This window comes from Sphaeramia orbicularis, chromosome 2 (assembly GCF_902148855.1).
Source record: "Sphaeramia orbicularis chromosome 2, fSphaOr1.1, whole genome shotgun sequence".
Classification (NCBI taxonomy): domain Eukaryota; kingdom Metazoa; phylum Chordata; class Actinopteri; order Kurtiformes; family Apogonidae; genus Sphaeramia; species Sphaeramia orbicularis.
The window spans coordinates 3317829-3343548 of NC_043958.1; the positions used below are offsets into that span (position 1 = coordinate 3317829).

A 25720-nucleotide genomic window follows, 5' to 3' on the forward strand; every position below is an offset into this window, starting at 1 on the left:
AATTATAAATCACTTAAGAAAAGTTAAATATTAAGAACAAAATATTTTGGAACCGACACAAAAGTAACACTGAATCTTCATGGGTTAAATTAAAAAAAGAATTGCAGAAAAAAAATTATTGTAATAAAAACGTTAAACTCTAAATCCTTTAGCCTATATTTGAAATGATATACATTTATATTGTTATGAATTTTGCCTGTTTTCAACTAATCCACTATATTTCTGAGAGTCTAACAGAGGACATTGAGAGTTATTGTCTTCAGAATATTTTATTTATTTTAAGCACACATTCCGTTAACCCAGCACCATTATAACAACATTATGATCACATACTGCAGTAGGCTGATAAACTACTCCATGCCACATTGAGATACTTGTGCCCTAAAATACTACATATCACACTCTGTATGCAGTGTATGGTGTTTTTTCCTGTAGATGGTAAAAGCGCTGGAAGGTAGAGCTTCACATCATGTCTGCTGGTCAGTGTGTCTGGGCCTGGAAGACACAACATAGAAAAAAATAATATAAAATCCAGTACCTTTCTCTGTAAGACAGCTAGTATAGAGACTGAAATAAAAAAATGCAGAAGAAAGATCTCTAAATCAGGGACAATGTGGTTCAACTCCAAATAGTTTGAACTGAATTGAATGGAAATCAGTGCAGAATCATGTACAACTATAGGTGTATTTCATTAGAGATGCACAGTGTATGTCCGATTTTACTTATTTGAAAAAAAAAAAAAAACCTCCTAAAACACAGATGAGTCATAAAAGTCTGGTATAAATTCTTTTATCACTGACTTCAATGGTCTACCACAGTGAGTAAATAAATAAATCATAAACTGATCCAGAAAACTGACAATGAGGTAAACCCTTACAGCCTATATTTATTTAGAATTATATAAAAACGTAAGATAGTAGAGATAGTTAATTTGAGTATAGCATACCATACTCTAGTAAACAAAACACATTTAGAACAGCAACTTGTACAATATGTACATAGTAAATATGTAAATACTTATTTGTTATAGTTATTTGTCACTTGTTATAGGAAAGAAATGTGCTATTGCTGGGACGCAGATGCTAAAGTAAGTGTAGATTGTAAATTTGAATATATCACATATAATAACGATTATGCAAATTAGTGACATTAGGCATAATTGCCGTAATAGTAATTAAACATTTTTTCCAATCTCAGGTATGTAGATGTCAGTTATTCCAGTCAACAATCAAACAAAACAACAATGACCCTAAAATCAGTAGAATGTCATGAAATTAATAACAGAGCATTGAAACTGATCCATGAATGTCAGGGGTCAAAGGTCACCAGTTAACATATACATACATTCACACAGTGTTCAACATCACCTCATTAAAGAAACAGAAGAGTATGGAGGAGAATTCACCTCAATAGTTTATAAAGTGGTTAAACCTTGTAGAACTTTACTTAAAGGGGAACTATGTAAGATTTTTTACCTTCATTAAACAGCTTCAAAGTATTTGTGATGGTTAAATGTCTTGCTCTGAGGGAGAATGGAAATCCCCCCACCCCACCCCACCCTTCCCACTGGGTCTCTAGGGACACTTCCAACTTCTCTGCCGTCGTCCCGATACCTATTTCTCATCTCTCACGAGAAATGGCACAGTTTATGACACTAACACAAACACACCCCCAGCCAGGTACCGCCGGCTTAGCTACAACAGCATTAGCTACGCAAAACAGATGCAGACTTGGCGTTGTTGCTGTTGCACTTGTAAGCATTGCTGAGATAAATTCTCTATACTCTGTGTATTTCAGTGGATTTGTGCTCTATTGGTTTTAACGATGTTTACTCGTTTGTCAACTCATTTTATAAACGATGCCCGGATGCTTGCTAGCTAGTTGAGATGTTAGCTTACTCACAAATAATCACAGTTGTTTGTCTCGTAAGCGAATGTTTGTTTTGTTTACTAGATCGCCCTTTGTCTGCCTCAGGAGTGCGTTTTTATTCCTAGCCACAGTATTTTGTCATTTGAATCTAGTTTTTGTCAGATGTACATAGTTTATTATTTGACTCATGCCTAATTTGTTTTGACTGAATAGCAACTGGCGTAACAACCAGCCTTGATGTTTGAGTGCTTTGTGTAACATTAGTAACTTTCTTGTATCTCAAAGTCTTGTAAAACATCCCAAAAACTGCTCGTTCCACGACCAGGGCATTCGGTAGTCTCATTTTCGTTAGACTTTTACCCACCTCAGTAGTCATCGCTCCAAGGATTACCTTCTCGTTGCTGGTTTCATCATAAACAAATGCACATGGTCGGAGGGGGAGGGTTTAGTGTGGGTGAAAAACAGTGACAAACCAAAATGGTGAAATCTTACATAGTTCCTCTTTAATGTGGCTTCTACCGTGTTCAAACTAACCCTCCATCCACGCCTTACATAAATCCTTAACCTTTCATGGTTATATAGGTTGACTTCTACATCTCACCTGTATTTTCTTCTCTAAAAACGGCCATGGCCACCCCCACGCCCATGCCCACGCCCATGTCCATGTCCATGGCCTTTACCATGGCCACGCCTGTGCTTGTGTTTTCCATGTTTTCTTCTGCCGCCATCGCTGCCGCTGCCACCACTACCGCCACTACCACCACTACCGCCGCTACCGCCGCTACCGTCACTGTAGTCACATCCAGGGCTGCCATCACGGCTGTGGTGTCTGCGGCCGCCAGGGCTTCCAGAGCCTCTGCGGCGACCAGGGCTGTGACGACCAGGGCTTCCGGAGTCTCTGCGGCGACCAGGGCTTCCGGAGTTTCTGCGGCGACCAGGGCTTCCAGAGTTTCTGCGGCGACCAGGGCTTCCGGAATCTCTGCGGCGACCAGGGCTTCCGGAGTCTCTGTGGCGACCAGGGCTGTGGTGACCAGGGCTTCCAGAGTCTCTGTGGCGACCAGGGCTGCAGCGACCAGGGCTTCCAGAGTGGCCACGGTCTCCGCTGTGGCGGTGTGGACTCCCACCATGGTCAGAGTCTCCGCTGTGGCGGTGTGGACTCCCACCATGTTCACGGTCCTTGCGGCGGTCGTCACATCTTCCACTGGGATCCTCTCTTCCATGGTGATCCCCTCCATGCCCACCATCTGGCTTATGACCTCTGTCATGACCTCCATGAGACCCCTGATCCCCCTGGTCGAGGTCCAGGGTGAATCCAGAGGGATGACCATCTGTGGGGAAGAAAGTGAAAACACTGGGAAACATTTAAGAGAAAAGTAAAGAAGAGAACTAAAACATAGATGTTCTGGTTGTGGTTCAGGCCCTGGTTCAGGTTCTGGTTACTGTAGTTATGTCCGTAGGCAGATTTGTTTGCAGTCAGAGGATGAGGATGATGATGATGACGATTTTAGATACGATACAATAAAAACACTCCAAGTTCCTCCAATTATATGGGTAAGTAAAATAATGACTGCGATAAAAGGTCAAAATAAACCTGTGGGCTATGACCAAGGTTAAAAGATGTTTGAAAAAGTAAAAAAAAAAAAAAAAAAAAAAAAAAAACACAGAAAGAAGTTTAAAACTTGACTAAAAGGAAGTTTAAAACAAATTCAAAAGAAATTCAAAACCCAGTAAAATGAAATGTAAAAAAAAAAGTTTGAAGTAAAAAGAACTTTAAAAACCATCTTAAAAGGAGTTTAAAACAAATAAAAATAAGCTAAAAACTGGCTCAAAAAAAAAAAAGGACTAAAAAGAAGTTTAAACCCCAACTAAAAAGAAGCTTAAAACCAACTAAAAGAAGCTAAAAATCAAATCAAGAGAAGTTTAAAACCAGACAAAAAAGGAACTTTAAAGTAAACTAAAAAGAAGTTAAAAATGCATCAAAAAGAATTTTATAAATTGAGTAAAAAGAAAATCAAATTGCCATAAAAATATGTTAAAAACTGGCTAAAAAAGTTTAAAGCATGATAAAGAAAAAAATTTAAAAAGTGACTAAAAAGAAGCTTATAATGCAACTGAAAAGTTTAAACCCAACTTAAAGAATTAAAAAAATATATATATCTAAAAGAAGTTTAAATGCAATGAAAAGAAATTAAAGAAAAAAAAAACAAGTAAAAAGAAGTTTAGAATGCAATAAAAATAAGTTAAAAACCCAATCAATACCTACATAAATATCAGATAAATTTACAAATATTTATTAAAGAAATAAATTATGTACAATATACTGATGAAAACAGGACTGAAGCTGTTTTTGTACTGTTGTGTTTTACACATCGAGTTTACAAACCTCCATCTGGAGTAAAAGCATTTAAATACTTGGTCTGAGGGTTTTCCTCTGTTTTAATGTTTAGTGACTGAACTGTGACACTAGTCTGACCTGCAGCGTGGGTGCACTGACGCCATTTTACTGTGTTGAATGTTGTTTTTAGGGTGTGACACAATAACACACAGGTAGGACATACTGTTTAAAGCAGCCAGACGAATAAAAAGATGCTTCCGGCTGTTGTTACTCGTCAGACTGGTTTTTCTTTTAGACAGATCTGAACAATGTAGGTGTGTTTGCTTCATGTGACCAATTATCTTGCAACAAGTGTTTGAAAGCACATCCAGAACCAAACTCAGATGAATGAATTTTTCTTGTTAACTGAAGTCACTCTTATTGTTTCTGGGCGTAGTAAATAGTGATGTGTGCTTACATTGGCTCTGAAAGCTCAACACTCAACGGAAACCTAAGTAAATATTATAATATCATCTGCACTAAATGGAAAACACACATGACCAGCAGCACGCAATAGTGTCAGCTGAACAAAACAGTACCAAATAGACATGTGCTTTTTGCACATTTGTTCCCGCAATTATTTGGATGGACATGAAAATTTACAGGTTAACCCTTTAACCCTTGACGTGTCTGTGGTGAGTGTTTTGAATGCATGATTTATTTTAATATAATAATTAATAAATAAATAATTTAATTAATAAATAATTATAATATAATAAAAATTCAACCATTTGCTCAATAGGAAAACATTTCAAAATGTGCAGAACGAATAGACCCTGTTCTGAGCATGCTCAGTTCGCCCCCTGCCACCTGTGTAATGGGGGGTAAAACACAGAGCAGTGAATGAGAATGACTCACTATAAAGGTAGATAGATTGGGCTTTTATTCTTTACACCATTTTCCTTGTTGTTTTTGGTTTTTATTGTTTGCAGTGTTTTGGTGATTTTCCTTTTTTTTTCTTTTTCTTTTTTTTTTTTTTTTTACTGTGTTTTCACTGAAGTTTGACTGCTTTTTGGAGTTCAACCAAGTACCAAAAAGCAAATGTTGCATGTTTTCCTGTATGGACATAATCCTAAAACAATAAGAAGGAAGTAATTCTGGGATGACTTAAAAACACCAAATATGGATAACTTTGTAAAAGTGTCATCTGAAAAAAACATTACTAAATGGAAATATGCAACAAAACTACAAACAAGACCTACACCGACACACCATGTCTGTATTATTTACATACATTTCATTTGTCATTCATCTTTGCACATCTTGAGTCAAAAGTGTTAATTTTGCAGTTGGTCATGACAGTTATGAGACATAATGTCCATTTACTTGACCAAAGATTCCCATAGATGCACTAGTTGGATGGAATTTTTATATTTTTGTTCATTGATGCTAACAAAAAAAAAAAAAATGCATTGTACCTTTAAGCCTTAAAGACCCACAACTATTTTTGTATCAACTTCCTAAAATTTTTTTCTCTGTATTATAATCTTTCTCAAGTCATCACCATTTATTGTTATATTAGCCTCTGCATTTAACATCTTTTGGTGTAAATCGTGATTTTTCCTATATTTAATTCACTGACCAGTAAATTCAAGGGTTATTATATCAAAAGAGAGATAAGAAAAGTGACTTTTTCAACATAATATATCATTAAGTGAACATAAAACAAGCGTCTACAACCTTACTTTGTTCATGGCACTTATTTTGTCAATTTGTATACATTTAAAAAAATAAATAAACACATTTATATGTTGTTCTTGGCAATTTTGTTCAGTTTCTTCATTATTTTGTTAAAAAAATTGTCTATGGCAACTTCCAAATAAATTTTTCCTCTACATTTAACCATTACCTAGTGATTTATATCCATTTGTTATAATGTTATCCTTTGTATTTTGCATTTTTGGGTGTAAATCAGGTATTTTCCATATTTAATTTACTGATCATGTAGATGTTCATTTCAGAGTCAATTCAAAGGTCGTTATATCAAAAAGAGAAAACTGAAGAAAAAGTGACTTTTCCAACAAGTGTCTCCATCCACTGTCCAAGAAAAAGATTTTTTTTTTTTTTTTATATATCATCAACTGAACACCAATTATTTACATGTATTAGTAGGATTAGTGGATCAACATGTATTAAACTGTGTAGATCAGTAGATGGTTTTACTCGCTGGGTCTTTATGAGTTAATGAATATATATATAAATCTATGGATAAAACCTTTGAAATATAAAACAACATCGTAATGAAGTAAATCTGAGGCCTTACCCGAACAGCTGCTGAACATCCTCGGTTGTCGGTGTCACACGATGTGGCAGATGATTCTTTAATAATGCAGTACTTTGTCAGATAGAACAGGGAGGGGTCCATTTAAGTGAAACCAGTTCTGCTGGATAGATGTCAAATCTAACTTAGTAAGCAACACCGACTGAAAGAAAATATAGAAATGTAGAGAATGTCAAAGTAATACAAACACAGACATCCACAGAATTTGTTGCTACTTTGTGTTCATCGAATACAAACTTGGTATTTAAGTAAAAGCTGAATCATTAACCCTTGAAGACCCAAAACCATCTGCTGATGTAATTTGCTGAAAACCTTTTGATCCACTAATCCTATCAATACATGTCAATAACTGATGTAAAATGCAGTTTTTCCATCGTTTCACGGCCATCAAATATGAACCATGGGGGCGTTCAGAGGCTCCGTAGTTACCGTGGAAACACCATCATCCTCTACAACATTTAATAATAATGCAGGACCAGTAAAACCCACGTCAGGATATAGTTCAGGTTCCACACACCAACCCAGTCTCATATCAAAATGTGAAATAGCTACGTTTGTTCACAGTGCGCCGTCTCACACTTAGGGCTTGAAAACTGTAAAATGTTCACTTTTTTAAAAATCCTATTCTTTTCCATTGGCCTGCGTCCAGTCACGTGACTTTCACAATTCAGGCTGTGAGAATTTTTAAAAAATAGTGGACATTTCTCTCATATTCAGTGAAAAAATAAATATTTTGAGTTAGTTTCTGCATAAAAATGCATTGTGGTTAAATTTCTAGCAAACCTCACAATTAGGGCCTGAAAATTGTAAAATGGTCACGTTTTTTAGCCTGTTCTTTTCCATTGGCCTGTGTCCGAATCACGTGACTTTAAAGATTCCTCTGAGAACAAAAAACATAGTTTCTTTAATTTTCTCTATTTTTTTTGTGAAAAATAAAACATTTCCTGAAAATTTCATCAAAATCTGTCCATACATTTTTGAGTTATCTTGCCAACAGACAGACGCACAAACACAGATGAAAACATAAGCTCCTTGGTGGAGGTAAGAAAAAAAATAAAAATTAGTTAGTTTCTGCATAAAATGTAGCTCTTTATGTAGCTATGTCACATTTTGATGTGAGACTGGGGTTGCACATGCAGACCAATATGAGACCAATATCTGAAGTGGATCAGAGCAGTAAAAATACTATCATATCACAATTCAATTTTTTCCTCTTTCAGTTAAAAAAAAAAAAAAAAGTTAAATTAGATGAAAATGTTCACGTTTACAGACTATCATTTCTCAAAAAATCTGAATAACCTGAACAAATATGTCCACATACTTTTGTCTGTATAGTGGATGTTTTTACAGCTCAGTGATTCCTCATTCTAAACCAATTCTAATTCAAACCCAGGAAAAAAAAATGAAATGAATCAAATACAAATTACCGCTTGTTTTATTTGATTTGCATTTAATCACAGCATCGACAGTACGAAGGTCAAACATTAGATGAATCTGACATCAACGCAAAGTTCAGTTAATTCAGGTTAATTGGCTTTTTTAACAGTAGAAAGCAGGGGTCAGGTCTGGGTTGAAGGTCCTCAGTTGCAGAGGTCGGTGCTGCAGCAAATGGCAAAAGCACCCGGAGTTCTCTTCCACCCCTCACACACCGCCATGTTCATGCACTGTCGGAACGATGACTCTAAAACGATACGACACAAAAGTCCGTTAATGATCATTAACCAGCTACAGCAACCAGTTACAGCAGAAAGCACAAACATAGAACTCCTGCTTTAAGCCCCAAAAGCCTTTGATTAGATTACTTGTTTTTGCTTAAAATCATCAAATACTAAATTTCTGATTACTTTTTTGTGTTTCCTGTAAGATGTGAATATTTTTAGGAAAGTGGTGAAATGTATGAGGTGTCCTTGATTGTAATAATGTCACTTTCCTCTATATTTGCAGTCTGAATGTGAGGAATAGACGCATAGAAAAATAAAATGAAGTCAAATAAAAGAAAGTATGTTGTATTCATATTGTCTAAGTCTATTAGATTATGACTGCTTTCTTTTTTTTATGTGCATTTTTCATACTGGCAGAGTTTGTCTGATTTCAGCTGTAAGACGTCCTGTCAGATCATCTACAGACAGGGGGGCGTGTCCTCGGGCCACTCGGACGCCTCTAAACTTACGGACTGGTTGTGTGATGATGACTGCACCACAGGCATTCTGTCCTATTGGGCAGGTCTGGGTGCTGGTGGGGGAACACAGGGTGCTGTCCTTGGAAAAACAGAAATTACACTTCAGTCCTTCACCTGGAAAAAACAAACACGTAGAGAAGAACCGATCAATCACAACATCAGCGAATCTGACCAATCACAATCACTGTCCTACATTTTTATATATTTTTTTGATTTATTTTGTCAATTATTTATTTCGAACATGCAAAGAAACAAAATAAAACGAAGCAAATTAAGACAAAAACAAAACATTTAAATGAATTTATCTTTAAGTACGTGCAAGTCTGAATTTTGCATGGTCGAAAAGGAGTAGGAAGAAGTATAAACTTATTTAATCCAACCCCTCAAGTGCTTTTACACCTTTATCACTAACTTAATACAACAAACAATACATTTTTCCTAATTTTAACATTCAACGACAACTAATACACAGTGCAGTAACTGAATTATACACAATATGATCATAGTAGTACAGTCATACAAACAATTCAACAATTTTCTTCAATAATTACAGCATATTTATCAGTACAACATTATCCATAAACAAACAGCCCTCATCGTCATTATTAAATACTGTACCTCACAAGAATCAATTCTTTATATCTTTCTTTTTTAACGGAATTATGTTTGATATTTATTTTATCTCCACACACAATTTGTTCCACAGTTTTACTCCATGGTAATACAGAAACGTTTTAACGTAGAGTGTACTTTATGAATATTTAAATTTAATTTTCCCCCACTAAATCATAGCTATTTGTTCCATGAAGATGTGTTAAATTATTCCCAACAGTCTGTTCTCTTTATTTCTTAGTTTTTCTCTGTTTCCAGGAGTGTATGTTTACGTTAGCGTGGTTGTCCAATCATATCTCAGCATCATGTGTTGCCGGGTAAAAAAAAGAAAAAAAAAAAAAAGTCTGCCTTGAGGCTCAGAATCAACACTGAGCCCGTTTACATGACCATAAAAATCTGATAACTGGGAGTAATCAGACAATTGTAATAATGTAATGTAAGCTGATACATTTACATGCACTTAAGAAATGGCTCGATTTAGACGCTCCAGTCCGCTTCAGATTTTTTTCCCTGAGTATGTTCAAATATAGTGATGGTAGAATCAAACTTCCTGTTATGGTCTTCCACTCATGTTCTACTATGTAACTTCCGTTTTCACTGATTTTTATTATTTGTACACATGTGCAGATGTAAAAGAACAAAATAAATCAGAATAACCTGTACACATGCATGAAGACAGTAACTGGGGAGAAATGCAGGTGTGTTAATCTGATTACTCATTATCAGATTACTGCTGTTATTTCATAAAACGGATCAGATTGTATCGTTTACATGGCCACTAATAATCTGATGACTCCAGAAATAGGAACATGATCGGAGTATTGGTGTGGATGTAAACAGGCTCAATGTTGTAAGATGTTGACTGTTTCCATGGTAACTACACAACTGGATTATATCTGATGACCATAAAAAGATGACAAACTGCATTTTACACCAATTATTTACATGTATTGATAGGATTAATGGATCAATAGGTATTAAACATTTTGGTTGGTGATGGATGTTTAGGTCTTTATGGGTTAAACAAGACAAATCAAAACACTAGTAGTATATTTGCTCTATTATAGACGTCAAACCATGAATGAATAAAATGAATACATGAATGAAACGTCCATATATGGACATACACAGACATGCAGTACCTACTTTGATACACAGTCAGCAAGAGAAGGACGGAAAACACTGCAGCTTTCATTGTGAAATCTGGGGGGAAAAAAGAATATATGTACTTACACTGAGGAATACTAGGGTTTATTTACAGTCAGAGTGAATACATGATGTCTTAACTATGTCCATGTGCTATAACTATCAGTATATTGATTATTACAATTAAACTGAATATATTCATTTGTAAAAGTTTTAAGTTCCTGGAAATGTTGGTGGAAAAGGGGCTCATTTTTAGGTGTTCTGTGTACATTTTCAAGTGGCTTACCATTAAAACATGGGTAAAAATAATAATGATAATCTTTTTCTGTGGGAAAGTTTTGTTCCCACAACTTCTCCTTAAAAGAAAACTTGCATCAGCGTTTGTTAAGGTGTGGGTTGGACTCTGGACAAAACAAGACAGTTTTGTGAACATGATTTTTTCACTTCCCTTAACATGGTGCATATGGCTTCCTAAAGAACAGGAATTAAGACTGAACTAACTAGGCTGAAGGTTTCTGCCTGTTATGGAAATTATATCCACTCAAAAAATACTTAACTTTTCACTAATGTCACTTATTTTTACTCTACTCTGTGCACAATTAATAGGCAAGCGTTTTCACCATATTATCATTTTGATGCATATTTTCCAACTTCAAACCACATAAATGCAATGTTGTATTGGATTTAATCATTCCATCAGGCCTAAAAGGATTAACACCTTATATTTAAGTGTGTAGAATTATTAGGCAGCTTCTTTACTTCATGTAAAATGGGTAAAAAAAAAAAAAAAAACTGCTAATAGTGAAAGGTCAGAAATTGACCTCTCAGACAGATGAAACACACTTGAAATAATTACACTATTGAAGCATGAACACATTATCACATGTTTTATTGCAAATAGTGAACAGGGTAGCAAAAAAAAAAAAAATGTTTTTTTATATGATATACAGATTAGATGGCACTTTTAATTCATTGTATTTCTTAGAATGACGATAGAAATATTCTATTCTATAGGGAAGATTTAAATTAACTGCAAAAGAATCAAGTGGGAAGCAGATTCTTGACAGACCCATGGCTGCATCAGCAAAAAACAAACAACTGAGATGGAAACATTTTTCCTTTTTTATTTAGTTGCATAATAATTCTGCACATTAATAGTTGCCCAATAATCGTGCACACACACATATTTTCCTTAGAAAAGCCAAAACCCCCCTTTTTATCTTCTTAAATATTCAGGTTGGAAGTGTATTCACATTTTGCATTTACAGAGTATTGTAGTTGTTCAATAATGAAATTAATCCTCAAAAATACAGCTTGGTTAATGATTATGCACAGTTAAGTAGGAATAGTTCCTTTTTTGACTGTATTCAGTTTTGTTGGAAAATGACACATGATCATCTTAAAATATGATGCTGTAATTTAAAGCAGATAATGCTGAAATATCCATGAAAGTACTTAAAAAAACATTCATCAGACTGTACTGTAAATCTTGATCCATTTCAGAGACTTTGAGTGTTAAAAGCAGCCCATTCAATACTAAAGTATTGATTAGTTCAGATAAAATATGTACATTTTTCTATCATTGACACCCTCTTGATCTATGGAAGCAAATAACACAGAAAAACTAACAGTATTAACAGTTCAGATCCTCAGTCAGAAGCTTGAGGTAAAATCATTATCACAGCATTTATACTTAATGTGAGTTAAAGACAAACTGCTGGAAAGTAGAGATGTGTCGTTACCTTGAGCTGTGATGTGGAGCCCGTCGTTCAGTTCGTTCAGTCTCAAAGTGTTCACTTCACCTTCTGCTCTGGTATTTCACAGAGTTGTGCAATCACTCAGTCACAGATATCCACAGGCCGTTTGTGGAAATACACAACCACTGCAATCTAACCGTCTGCAGGTGTTTCGCAAAACTGGAATCTACCGTTGATCCGTTGAAGTGTTTGTGGTAAAATGAAGCTGAGATCAAGGTGAATGAAGGGCAATTATTCTAAGGTTTTCTAAAGGCAAAGTGGATGGAAAGATATTTTGAGATATTAACCCTTTAACCCCTGACATGTGGAAGGGTCATAAAAGCTGCTGTGAGCATGTGCTTGTATTTTTTTTTCTTCAGTGGTTTTTCTTTACTGTGTGTTTTAGGGTCAAAACAGGTGGAATAACAGAAAAAAATAAAGAGAGGAACTGAAGTTTGACAAGTTTTTACTAAATAAGGCACTCGGAATATACATCAATAACAGATTCAGGATGTTGAACAAAAACTGGAGCACACTGAACAACAACAAGGATTTGAATTTAGGTCCAGTCGTTTGTGTTTTGGGCTCTTTTTTTTTTTTTCTTAAATCAGTCCAGCTGTTTTTTGGCACATGTTGAACTCCAAAAAGCAGGTACATGGTCAAAACTTGGTAAAAACAAGTGGTGCCAGGCACAACAAACCCTGTCCCTCGCACTTATTGTAGCTTATTTTGGCAGCGATCCAACTCCTGTCAGCATAGACAGACAAATGTCAGCCATTACAAGTAAATGCAAAAAAATTAAAAAGATTTTAAAAATTCATAAAAAATGTGAACTTTAACCCTTTCATGTATGCTGGTCACTACAGTGAACACTTCTTCTACAGCTGTTCTCTTGTATATTCATGGATTTTTTTTTTTTTTTTTTTACACGTATCTTTATTAAAGTTTTAAGACATTACATATCGTTTCTGACATGAATTGGTAACGTTGTGTAGATCTCCCCTGAGTGTAATAGTTATAGTTTTCATGCAAATATCAGTAAATGCATGTTTCTTCACTTCAAAAATTAAATGCATGGTGTCCAGCTGAGTGGACATTCTTGCAACTTCATGAAAAATAGGTTCCTAAGAATTTTTTTTATTATTATTACTTTTTTTTTTTTTTTTTTTTTTTAATTTATTTATTTTTCATAAGCAAATTTTCAATCGCATTGTTTGTTTTTTTTTCATGCCTAAAGAGGAATAAAAACACTCAGGAAAAAAATCTTGATTAAGGTTCTCATAATACATGTATGAAAGGGTTAATCTACTTTTTCCAAAATGTAATCATGTTTATTCTGGGTCACTGGCAATCTATAATCCCAATTTAGTATGTTTTGCTGCTAAAGTGTTAAACTGAATCAAAAACAATACCCCTTGCTACCCCTTCAGGTGGTGGGGTAAAGATGAAGGAAAACACTGCAAATAGTAAAAACAAAAAGCAACAAGGAAAACTGTAAAAAAAAAAATAAAATAAAAAAATAACCCCAAACCGTCTCTTTTCTAGTGAGTCGGTCTTGCTCACTGCTCTGCGTTGTGCCTCCCATTCCACAGGCGGTGAGGGGGTGCACGGAGCATGCTCAAACATGTATGGAAAGAACACGGTGGATTCTATCGGCATGTTTTGAAATGTTTCCCATTGAGCAAACGGTGGATTTTTTATGACTATTCTATTTAAATCATACATTCAGAACGCTCACCAATGACACGTCAGGGGTTAAAGGGTTGAGATTAGTGATCAAATAAGGATATTCAGAGTTTGGCAGGTGGTTTGCCATGTTTGTGTTGGTGTCATGCGACAGAGTCGGGCCAAAACCAGGGTCTAATACAACCCTTAGGATGGGTCGCATTATCAATCACCAAAACAAGACATGTGCATTTTCACAAATTCATCCTATGGGAGGGTTTGGACTCTTCAGTGGGCAGTGAAATGTAATAAAGGAGCTGGATCCAGTGGAATACTATCATTTGTCTTACATTGGAATCACTGGTAATGACTGCTGTAAGCATGTATATGTGTATCGTTGGCATAGTCTTTATTATTAATTTAGGTTTTATCTTGTTTCAGATTGTCCTCATATCTTCACTGTACTTGCATTGATAACTGGCTTAAGGTATGGAATAGTATATCATGTATGGCCTAATTTTTTTTTGACTATTATTTTCCCCTTTTTTTATTTTAAAAAAAGAAAAACTTAATAAAGTTCAAGTCATTATAAAAACATCGGCATCACTGGGTCAAATGATGCTGAAAAAAAAAAAAATAAATAAAGTATTTGGTTGTTTTTAGAAGTGAAGTCAAGGTTCAAACATTGTGATGGTTGATTACACTGGGTTACAAAAAAATGTTTTTTGCAAGTTGTCTAGGTTTTTTCAACTGAATTAGGACCATTCTGCACCGCTAAATCCAAAAATGACATCTGTTTTTCTCAATCAGGTCAGGTTTTTTTGCTAATTTGATTTTGAAAAATTGGATCTTCTCACAAAATAAAATAATTAATACCAAAATAAGATTGGTAAGCACACTTTATGAAACTTGTGACTTGATTCCTGTTAGGTACAACGGTGTATTCACCGCAGATGTAGCAGAATACGTCAGGCTTATTTTTGCAAGATCTTCTAGTCGAAGCCATTTCATTCACCTGTAATATTACAAAAAAAATCATAAATTGGCAAAAGTAAAATCTTCAGAACTCGTTTATTGCAAGAAATATGAAAGAATTTTGTATCATATGATGTGAAAATGCCCATAAATGTAAGCAAAAATGTTCAAAAGCCAATATGTAGCATAGTTCAGAAAGTTGACCCGATTGAGCAAAATGAATGTGATTTTTGGATTCAGCACACCAAAATTATCCTAAATCAGCTCAGAAAACTTCAACAATAAATTTGTTGTTGACCAGTGTTACTTTTGGGGCTTAGGTCCCACTCATCTGCCTCAGACCCTCCTACGTATAAAGCCTGTTACTAACCATTATTACTGTTAAATGTAAATTAATACCACTGTACAATCGTGGCAAATATGGGACTCGTTTCAGTTGCAAATTACAGATGTAACTGAAAACATGTCTTTAACAAAGTGATACTCACCACAAAGTTTTGAAATAGGATTGAGGATTTGTCCAGTAAGTGTTTTTTAGGCAGTTTGGGGACGCTGTGGTCAAAGTGGCAGAACACACTAGACACTTATTTTGTCACTTTGACTTTTATTTCTGATTATTTCCTACTAATTTCCATCTGTTCTCTGTTGATGCCATTACAGATGTAGCATCACATTAACAAAAATCTGTCAAAAATGAGGATTTGAGATCCTTAAGACCACAATCACAAGTCACAGAATAAAGTAAGAATACATATTAAAATGCAGACGGCCCACTTGAATGGACAGTAACATTTTTATGCACTGCTTTTATTTATTGAGGTGATAAAGTCAAAATTTTCCATATGGATATATCATTTAAATACTGAACTGAATTAATCAAAATATAGGTGTATAACCCCTAAAATCATAAAGAAGAAAACTGTATGTAAGTGTTCCTTAACTTCTTAATTCACCATCACAGCACGAGCAGACTCCGAACTATATCTGAAAAGAAGAATGAATGACTGGATTTTATTATTTTTTCCAAAAACAAAACTAATGCCAAGAATAAATTGTATTATTAGTGGCAAACATTTATTTATGATGATAGATTGATAATTTCCACCCCCCAAAAAGTAAATTAATTAATTAATTAATTAATTAATTAATTAATTAATAATTAAATAATTGGACTAATGTTCTATTTATATATATATATATATATATATATATATATATATATATATATATATATATATATATATATATATATATATATATATTATATATATATATATATTTTTTTTTTTTTTTTTTTTTTTTTTTTTAATTGAGTTTAGTGAACAATGCTGCCATCTACTGGACCTAATAGTACTTAGCAGATTGATTAAATAATTACGCCAGTTTATTATGGGCCCACAGAAATAATTAAAACTCTGATTCTAAGTCTAACAGACATCGAATCAAATACACAAAATACGAGATTATAACAGCTCAGAAAATTTTTATTTACCTGTATGTACATTTTTGTCTTATGGTTTACAGTGGGAAAAAAAAAGTTAAATTACATTATATAATGAGATGGACATTTTAATTATTTTAGAGTTTTAAATTATTGTCTTTAGTGTTTTTACTTATTGTTTTAATACTTTTAATGCATGAACTATGTATCAGTATTGTTTTATTCTATTTATTGTCTTTTACTCTTATTCTGTTTCATGATTATGTGCAGCACTTTGGGACTGTAGTGTCTGTTTTTAAGTGTGCGATATAAATAAACCTTGAAAGTTATTACATCTACCAACTATCACTTTATTAATGTGAACATGAAAAAAAACACTCCTACTAAATCATCATACAGCAATGTCCCCCCTGCCCCCCCCAAATCTCTTAAACATTCAGTCATTTTTAGGAATTTAATCCTTTAAATGCCATTTTAATCATTTGAATTAATTATGATTTAATAGCAGTATTTTGCATATGTTATGTAATATTTTTGCCATAAAGATGTTCAGAGAGTGCAAAATGGATCAGTAAAGTATGAAAAACATTGGATTTCATTTATTTAACTTTTAAGCACAGTTCTTACCACAAGCTGCAACACGGCCAAAATGGACATGCTCACCTAGGGCGGGGACAGGGACAGGGACGTGCTCACCTGGGGCGGGGACAGGGACAGGGACACGCTCACCTGGGGCGGGGACGTGCTCACCTGGAGGTGGAGACACACTCACCTGGGCGGGTCATGCTCCTCTCCAGCTGCTGCATGGACTCTTCCGTTAAGGCCCAGAGTTCGTCCCTGAGGCGGCGGTGTCCGTCCACCGTCAGGTGCCAGAAACAGGACTTCCTCTTCCCGTCTCGACGCAGCGTGTTGCAGGTTTTGCGGAAGCTGCTGTTGAAGCACAGATTGTGGCGGATTGTGTTTTTCCAGCCGTCCGGAGCAGTTTGGAAAAATGGGAAGTGCTCTCTGGAAAAGGACAGAATAATCCAACATTCTCAAACAAATCCAGAATCCACAAGGAGGCTGATAGAGGTGAACCAAACAATGGGCCTGTTTACATTCACACTAATACTCTGATCATCAACCGATTTGTGGAGTCATCAGACTATTAGGGATCATGTAAACAGCATAATCTCATATGCTTTATCAGATAACATCAGTAATCTGATTATGAGGAATCAGATTACCACACCTGGATTTGTCCCCAATAATCTGATGTCTTCATGTTTGTATACCTGCTAATCTGATTTATTTAGTTCTTTTACATCTGCACATGTGGAAAAGCAAAAACTGATAGCAAATGGAAGTAAAAGGAGGACAATAATAGTTTCTACCGTCACTTCATATGTATGTACTCAAAGAAATCCAATAATGGACTGAAACATAAACCAGGGTTTTTCAATCATTTCTGAAGTGCATGTAAACACGTCAGATCTGATTATTACACTTATCCGATTACTAACAGCTATCACATTTTTATGGTCATGTAAACAGGGTCAGTGTTGATTCTGAGCCTCAGGACAGGTTTCTTTTACCCCTCAACACATGATGCTGAAATATGATAGGATTATTGCTCTAACATACACGACTGGAGACAGAAAAAAACGTGGAAAAACTACAAAATAAACTAAACAGACAATTGAAAGTCATTTCCAATTATTACGATTATCTCATTTTTTCCATTTATCAGATTTTTATGGTCATGTAAACAGGCTCTATATCTAAACAATACCTCTGTTCTGCAAAAAACCCTCTACAAACTCTGTTTATGACCTGGTAGCTGGATCACAAACCAAGGTGAACAGACCAAACATTTCTTTCTGTCCAACTAAACTAAACAGTGTCAAGAACATGGTTAAGAACGAACTCTATGAGGCTAACCACATTCACCTCAAATTTCCTTTTTTCTCTTGATATTTGTTATTTCACCAGCTTATATTTTCTGTTTCTGTCTTCCCTGCACTTTATTTTTGTGTTTGCTGTTGTCAGCTGTGTAATTTCCCCATCGCGGGATGAGTAAAGTCTTATCTTTTCTTAAAATGGAGCAGAGTTGGCATCAGATCACCACCAGGGTGTTTTAGATGTTTAAAAAAATATATAGTACAGACAAAAAGCAAGACATCAAAGTCAGGAAGGTAAATGGTGAAACATCACTGTGAATGTTTAAATCAGGGGTGTTAAACATACGGCCCACCAGTACAGTTTAATGCTTCCAATGGGACGAATTTGTAAATGCTAAACTTACACTGAATATATTGATTAATCTACCTCAGGAGCCACATCCAGCCCTGTTTTATTTTAGTGATTTATTCCGAACATGCAATGAAATTTAACATATATGCAAACAAGCAAAACATAAATAATAAAACAAACATCAACAATCAAAACAATCTTAGACAGAAGAACAGCACAATAGTTTCATTTACATATGGGTCAGACCAGTAAAATAACAACAACTCCAAATTACTGTTGTGTTCAGAGTCAGGTTACCATGGCGATTCACCTCAGTAAGAAGTAAAAGAACATCGTCTTCATGACGCTGAAAACCCAGACTTTAACGAGATATTACACAACAAACCCCGCAGTTATACTCGATGGAGTCGTCACTTTAGTTTTGGTCCTGTTTCGTTTTTCCCAGCCTTACCTGGTGAAGCTGTAGATCTGCTGCACCCTGAGGCTCCCGCTGTAACTGTTCTTCAACGCCAAAGCAATCAGGATGCAGTAATTGACCGGAGGACGAGGCCACCCTCCTGCGTTCATCACGGGCTGATTAACCTGCAAACAAATGCATTATTATTTCAAGTACTGACGGCTACAAAAGAATTCTGGGAAAGGCTGAAAACATGTGGATACTTCCATTAGTCTTTGACATTTATAGAATATTGTATTCAGATATGTTTAAGTGGGGGCTGATTGGACATCCTCACCCTGGTCCTCGTGGTCCTTGGTCGGCGTTGGCCCTGGGCAGGTCGGTGGGAAACCTCTTCATTCCTGACCTAACCATGACAGATGGTCAAACTACACCCAAACCTGCATCTCCAACCATGTTCCATTCAGTGAACAGCCTCAGTTACATAAGCCATTTATGAGGCTGACCTGGGAGTTGACAAACTGAAGTAGAGGTATAGCTATATAGACATAAATATGGATATATAGAGAAAAATATAGATATACAGAGATAAATACATAGATATGTAGAGATAAATATAGATGCAGCTATACAGAGATAAATAGATATATAGAAAGAAATATAGAGAGACAGAGATAAATATAGATGTATAGAGATTTATAGAGATAAATATAGATATAGCGATATATAGGAAAATAGCGATAGATATATAGAGATGTATAGGAAATGAATAGAGATAAATATATATATATATATATATATATATATATATATATATATATATATATATATATATATATATATATATATACACACACACATATATAAATACAGAGAAATATAGATAAATACAGAGAAATAGAGAGAAATATAGATATATAGAGATAAATATAGATGCAGCTATACAGAGATGATAGATATATAGAAAGAAATATAGAAAGACAGATATAAATATAGATGTATAGAGAGAAACAGAGATAAATATAGAGATAGAGAGATAAATAGAGATTTATAGAGATACATATAGATATAGTGATATATAGGAAAATAAATAGAGATCGATATATAGAGATGTATAGGAAATGAATAGAGATAAATATAGATATATAGAAAGAAATATAGATGTATAAAGAGATATATATATAAATACAGAGAAATAGAGAGAAATAGAGAGAAATATAGATATAGAGAGATAGAGATATACTGTATATAGAGAAATATAGATATATAGTGATATAGAGATATATAGAAAGTAATTAGAGATAGATATATAGAGATGTATAGGAAATGAATAGAAAGAAAAATAAATAAATGTATATACAGTAGATAGAAACATAAATAGAGATATACAGGAAATGAATAGAGATAGATAGATATATAGATAAATATAGATGTATAGGAAATGAACAGAGCTAGAGATAAATATACAGAGACAAATATAGCTATATAGAGATGTATAGGAACTAAATAGAGATAGATATATAGAGATGAATATAGACAGATAGGACAGACATATGGGAGATAAATACATATATAGGAGATAAATAGATAGATATATACATGGTTAGATAAATGGATGTACAGATAAATCGATATATAAAGAGATAAATATAGGTAGAAACTTTATTGATCCCACAGTTTGGAAATTTACCGGTTAATGCAGCAACAGGATAAAGTGCAAGAAAAATATGCATGCATAAGGTAATGCAGACAAACTACACAAAATAATAACAAGTAAGAAAACTATAGGGTATATATTTATATAAGACATAGAAATGTATACACCACCTGTTTTCTACCTATTCCAAGCATACAAATAACCACTACTGATTATATTGTAATTGATTATTTTCTTCAATTCATGTGAGGACTTAAAATGATGAAGGTTTTGGCTCAAAGAGGCTTTTTTATGCATTTGGACATAAATCATTCACCTGTTAAAGTTGGTCAATCCAGACATGGGACTTAATCCAATTAAAAAAAAAACAAAAAAACAAAACATGGGTGCTAATAACTCAAAATGGGAAAAAAAAAACATCATGAAAACATCCTGCTGTTTATATGAACATGTGACTGACGCAGAGTTTACCTGGTTCTGACGCAAGGTCGATGCAGAGTTGCGCCGTGGAGCATCACGGGAGGTTAACATGGCCGAAGGAGGTGGTAACGGAGGCGTTGACAAAGGAGGTAACTCAGGCGGAGACACAGGCGGTGACGGAGGCGGTAACACAGGTGGTAACAGAGGGGTTTGGACGCCGTCATTTTCACCGTTTAACCCATAGTTTATGGGACAAACGATGTTGGGGTTGACCATGAGCCACGGGCTGGGCTTCACAAACTTGTCTGAGGATGAAGAAATATGAAAAAATAAATAAATACATACATACACAACACAACATCCTCAGTCATCACATTGGCTTCATGGGAATAAAATTTATACTTAAAAAAAAAAAAAAAATGGCCTGAATCTGTAGTTTGAAGTTACAAAAGCCAGCGTTTCTGAAATTAAAAAAGAAAAACACTTAGATGACAGGTGTGGTTTTGTGTTGATGCAGCTTTTTCCAACAGTTGTATCTTGTTACATCTTTTTCAGCATTTCCTCCTGTTGCATCCGTCATGTGTTCATCTTGTTGTGTCAGTTGCATTTTCATTTCATTGCATCTTTAGTGACATTTCCACTATCTTGTGTCTTTTACATTCATTTTTTGTCGTCTCCCATCGGTCATAAACGCCATAAAATATTCAGTAAGTTTCTGGATCCTTCAACTTTCTGTCAGAACCAATAATTATCTAATGTAATTATTAATTAATGTAGAAATAAGTAAGTGAATAATCAGCCTTTAAACTGAATTACAGATTTGATGATTTGTCCAAAATTGTGTGCAACAAAATGAAAATGATGCAATAAGACAAACTATGTACTCTGTCAAAAAAAAAAAAAAAAACCCTACACATTACGTAATTAATAGTTTTATCTACATTTATCTTTTTTTTTTGCTTATTTTCTTGATAAAAAAACCAACTTGTCCAACAGTATTGAGTTTACCATCTGTTCTATGTATAACAATAGAGGATATGATAAAGGAAACAAAAATCTGTCTGAAAACAGGACTTTTTTTTTTTTTTTACACTTTTTTTAGACCTCTGATAGCTATAACACAAAAACTTATACTGCAAATATTTATAGACACATTTCATAATCAAGTTCATCACATTTGTTTTGTTCTGTTTTCTGTCAAATCTGATGTTTCAAATGTTCTATTTCTCCATCTGCCAAATACTGTTACAACTCCAGGGATAACCTCACCACCATCTAACATCCATTTTATACAGTTTATAATCATCTATGACTGACAAAATAATCACATCATCACAAATGAGCATCTTGTTAAGATCTGTTATTAAAGTTGTGGCATATTTTTAGTGGTAAAATAATTAATCAGTTAATGTCAGAGAAAGGGATTTAAAGTTAAGAATATGTCAGTAGTGGAGTAAAAAGTACAATATCTGTCTCTGAGATAAATAGAAGTATTTACTCTGGTAAAGTCCTGTAGTGCATTTTACTGCAGCATTTAAACTCAAATTACATGAGGATATAAAATGACCAGGTTCTGTTTGTTTCACCTGTTGTTCTGTCATAAAAGATGAAGTCATCATTTCTTCTGGAAGCTCGATCACTCGGCCCCGGAACCGGAAACTGATCACACACTTGATCATCTGTCGAACACAGAAACACCAACAATCAATCCACATTTAAAACAGATGTAGGGTGATATACTCCATATGCTTCGTTCCCTCCTGGTCTATGAGGAGGTTTTGAACATTCTGGTACTAGTCTGAACCTGACCGTGGTGGAGGTGGTCCGTGGTGGTCTGCAGCTTCAGCTCCTGGTCCAGGTCCCAGTCCGTCAGCGCCTCAGAGCAGTGCAGCTCCGACAGTCGTGCGCTGGTTTTCAGCTGGAAACTCATGAGTGGAAGTGTGGAGTCAGTGGGTTTCCTGCAGGTTAAAGGTGAACACACTCACCTGAAGCCTGAGGACCAGCAGGTGCAGCGCAGCCTCCTGATTGGACCAATTAGACCAGACAGTCTGCAGCACAGTCACATCTGGGTTTTTATCATTTTGTTGATGATTCTGTTCATTATGTTTTGTTTCAAGCACTAAGAGACTACATTAACCCAGAAGGACCCAGTGGGACATTTGTGTCAGTTCCTAAATGAAGTTTTCTCTATATTTAACCATCCTTAAGTGATTTATCACCATTTATTGTATTACTATCTTCTTTTTTTTTCTTTTTTAAATTTTTTTTTTTTTTTTTAAATTAGTGATCGTTATCAAGACATTGTGGACAGAAAAACAACGACAACAGATAAACAAAGGGAAAATCAAACAAATAACCAAACAAAAAACAACAACGACAGAGTAATGACAAACAACGACAACATCATATTACAGTGAAAAAGATAATAAATGTAAAGAGCAACTAAACAATATAGCTTGGTTAGGGGCGATAGGGAAAAGGGGAAGAGGGAAGTGTGAAGGAAAGTGAGAAAGAGAGAGGAGGAAAATAATAATTGTTGTAATAATACAAAAATATATAATAATAATACCAGTAGTCAATCAATCAGTCAATCAATCAATTTATTACAAAATGTTTTATAAACAGTCAAAATCGACAATTCATTTAAAAGATACATTTTGTACCAGGACACCCCAGAGGCAGTCCTCAGCTTATAAATGGGGGCCCTTAAACATGTGATTACAGACACAATTTACATTATAATCTTTAATAAATTAAAATGTTCTAAATACAAACATATTTTAAAATATAAAATAGTTACCTATCTACTCTTAGACATGTGATAAGAGACACAATTTACATTATAATCTTTAATAAATCAAAGTGTTCTAAACAACTACAAATGTATTTTAAAATAAAAAAAATATTTACCTACCTACTCTTAGACATGTGATGAAAAAGACAATTTACATTATAATCTTTAATAAATTCAGATGTTCTAAATAACTACAAACATATTTTAAAATATTAACCTATCTATCTAACAATAAAGTGTCAATTTAATTGTAACTCAATTTTTGTATTACCAGGTGATTTCATGTACAGAACGTGTTTGAACCACAAGAATGTCATTCATTCAGTAGTCAAATTTGCTCGTATTATTAACTATCCACCAAAACCACCTACTGATATAAACCGTTTAATACCTGTTAATCTGCTAATCCAATCAATCCATGCTAACATTTGGTGTAAAATACAGTTTGTCGTCTTTTCATGGTCGTCAGATATGACCCATTTGGACGTTCAGAGGCTTCGTGGTTACCGTGGAAACACTGTCATCTTCTACAACATTGATTCCCCAGTAAAACCCACGGAGTTGGATCAATGACAGTGGATGGACACACTGGGTTTATGTTCAGTTAATGAGAGATTTTGTTTGGAAAGGTCAGTTTTTCTTCAGTTTTCTCAGTTTTTGATATAATAACCTTTGAATTTTTGAGTTTTCATGAACATCTACATGATCGGTGAATGAAATATGGGAAAATGCATGATTTACACACAAAAAAAAGCTAAATGCAGAGAATAATATTTTAATAAATGGTGATAAATCATTTGGTAATGGTTAAATGTAGAGGAAAATTCATTCTGAACTTATCATAACTAAAAACAACAACATAATGAGCAAATTGAACAAAATGGTCAAGAACAACATAGTAACAGCAACATGACACGACCAAAAATGTATTCAAACCACACTTGAATGCAGATTCTACATGGTTCTCACAGGCTGTTTCATGTATCGCTCCTTTACTTAAATATTGTGGCGTGGTGCGGTATATTGTAGCATTGCATTGTGGGTGTTGGACATTTTGTGTACCATGTTCTGTGTTATGTGCGGGGGTTCAAGGGGGCTATTGTGTTTTATGAGAGTTTGGGTGAATGTATGGGTGTAAAAACAGTTATCTTACATTTTTACATATATTTTTATTTTCTGAGGTGACACCATGACTGTAAGCTGTGAACAGCTGTGACACTTCTTTTATTTATTAGACTGTCAACACATTGGTAAATATGTGGTGATTTTGCAAACAATAATTCATCAAATTTTCATTCAACAGGTAAAACTATACTTGAATTCAGTGGTTCTCAAACTTTTTACAGTGGAGTACCCCCTGAAATATACTTTTTTATCCAAGTACCCCCAACTCCCGCTAAATTGGTCATTAATCAATAAATTAACCTTTCATCAACAAAAATAATTACTTATCTACTCAGACAAACTCATTTTGAATAATATAAAATAAAATGTTCTTAAAATGTTACCAAAGCTTTAAACAAGATGATTGACAATAAAACTGTTATATGAATGTATTTATTGTGTTTTATATCTCAGCAGTAATTCTCATTATTTATTGTGTATTCAGTACATGATGACTTATTTAATGTATTTTTCCAAAATCATTTCAAGTACCCCCAGGGGGTACACGTAGCCCACTTTGGGAACCCCTGTTTTAATTGTATAAATAAATACATTTTGCATCTCCTCACCTTTTATCACCGTTACTGTATTGCACTATCACTGTCATTGTAAATAGCTTTTAGGTTGTTGTGCAAGATTAATGAGAAAGGTGCAAGACATCTTTAACATTTTACTAATATTTAAAAATTCCTTTCCAATAATATACAAGATCCAGAGTTTATTATTATTATTATTATTATTATTATTATTATTATTATTGTCAATTCACTAGATTTAC

At 34.4% G+C, this 25720-nt stretch overlaps 2 protein-coding genes across 3 annotated transcripts; both read right to left on the reverse strand.

Annotated features, from left to right (window-relative positions):
- Positions 1 to 66: 66 nt before the first annotated feature.
- LOC115432601 (uncharacterized) lies at positions 67 to 6659 on the reverse strand. 2 transcript variants are annotated; one of them, XM_030153517.1, is made up of 4 exons: positions 6507 to 6659; positions 2928 to 3197; positions 2471 to 2885; positions 67 to 495 (listed from the first exon to the last, which is right to left on the reverse strand). In XM_030153517.1, exons 1-4 carry the CDS (start codon positions 6606 to 6608, stop codon positions 326 to 328), a joined length of 957 nt encoding a protein of 318 aa, XP_030009377.1. In that variant the 5' UTR covers positions 6609 to 6659; the 3' UTR covers positions 67 to 325. The 2 variants fall into 2 exon arrangements, with proteins under 2 accessions (XP_030009377.1, XP_030009371.1); XM_030153511.1 differs by having other exon boundaries at positions 70 to 495; positions 2471 to 3197; positions 6507 to 6641.
- A 10229-nt stretch (positions 6660 to 16888) lies between these two features.
- foxr1 (forkhead box R1) lies at positions 16889 to 22914 on the reverse strand. The gene is made up of 7 exons (XM_030159177.1): positions 22794 to 22914; positions 22571 to 22663; positions 21036 to 21289; positions 19245 to 19313; positions 18962 to 19092; positions 17051 to 17283; positions 16889 to 17007 (listed from the first exon to the last, which is right to left on the reverse strand). The coding sequence occupies exons 1-7, from the start codon at positions 22912 to 22914 to the stop codon at positions 16889 to 16891; spliced, it is 1020 nt and encodes a 339-aa protein (XP_030015037.1).
- Between the last annotated feature and the right edge of the window lie 2806 nt (positions 22915 to 25720).

Coding starts and splice junctions, on each gene's coding strand:
- LOC115432601 (XM_030153511.1), bottom strand. CDS start 6,608: ATGGACCCCTCCCTGTTCTATCTGACAAAGTACTGCATTATTAAAGAA. Junction 3,198..6,506: donor GATGTTCAGCAGCTGTTCGG/GTAAGGCCTCAG, acceptor TCTTCCCCACAG/ATGGTCATCCCTCTGGATTC. Junction 496..2,470: donor TTTTAGAGAAGAAAATACAG/GTGAGATGTAGA, acceptor TGTGTCTTCCAG/GCCCAGACACACTGACCAGC.
- foxr1 (XM_030159177.1), bottom strand. CDS start 22,914: ATGAGTTTCCAGCTGAAAACCAGCGCACGACTGTCGGAGCTGCACTGC. Junction 21,290..22,570: donor CTTTTATGACAGAACAACAG/GTGAAACAAACA, acceptor CTTCATCCTCAG/ACAAGTTTGTGAAGCCCAGC. Junction 19,314..21,035: donor CGACCTTGCGTCAGAACCAG/GTAAACTCTGCG, acceptor TGTCATGGTTAG/GTCAGGAATGAAGAGGTTTC.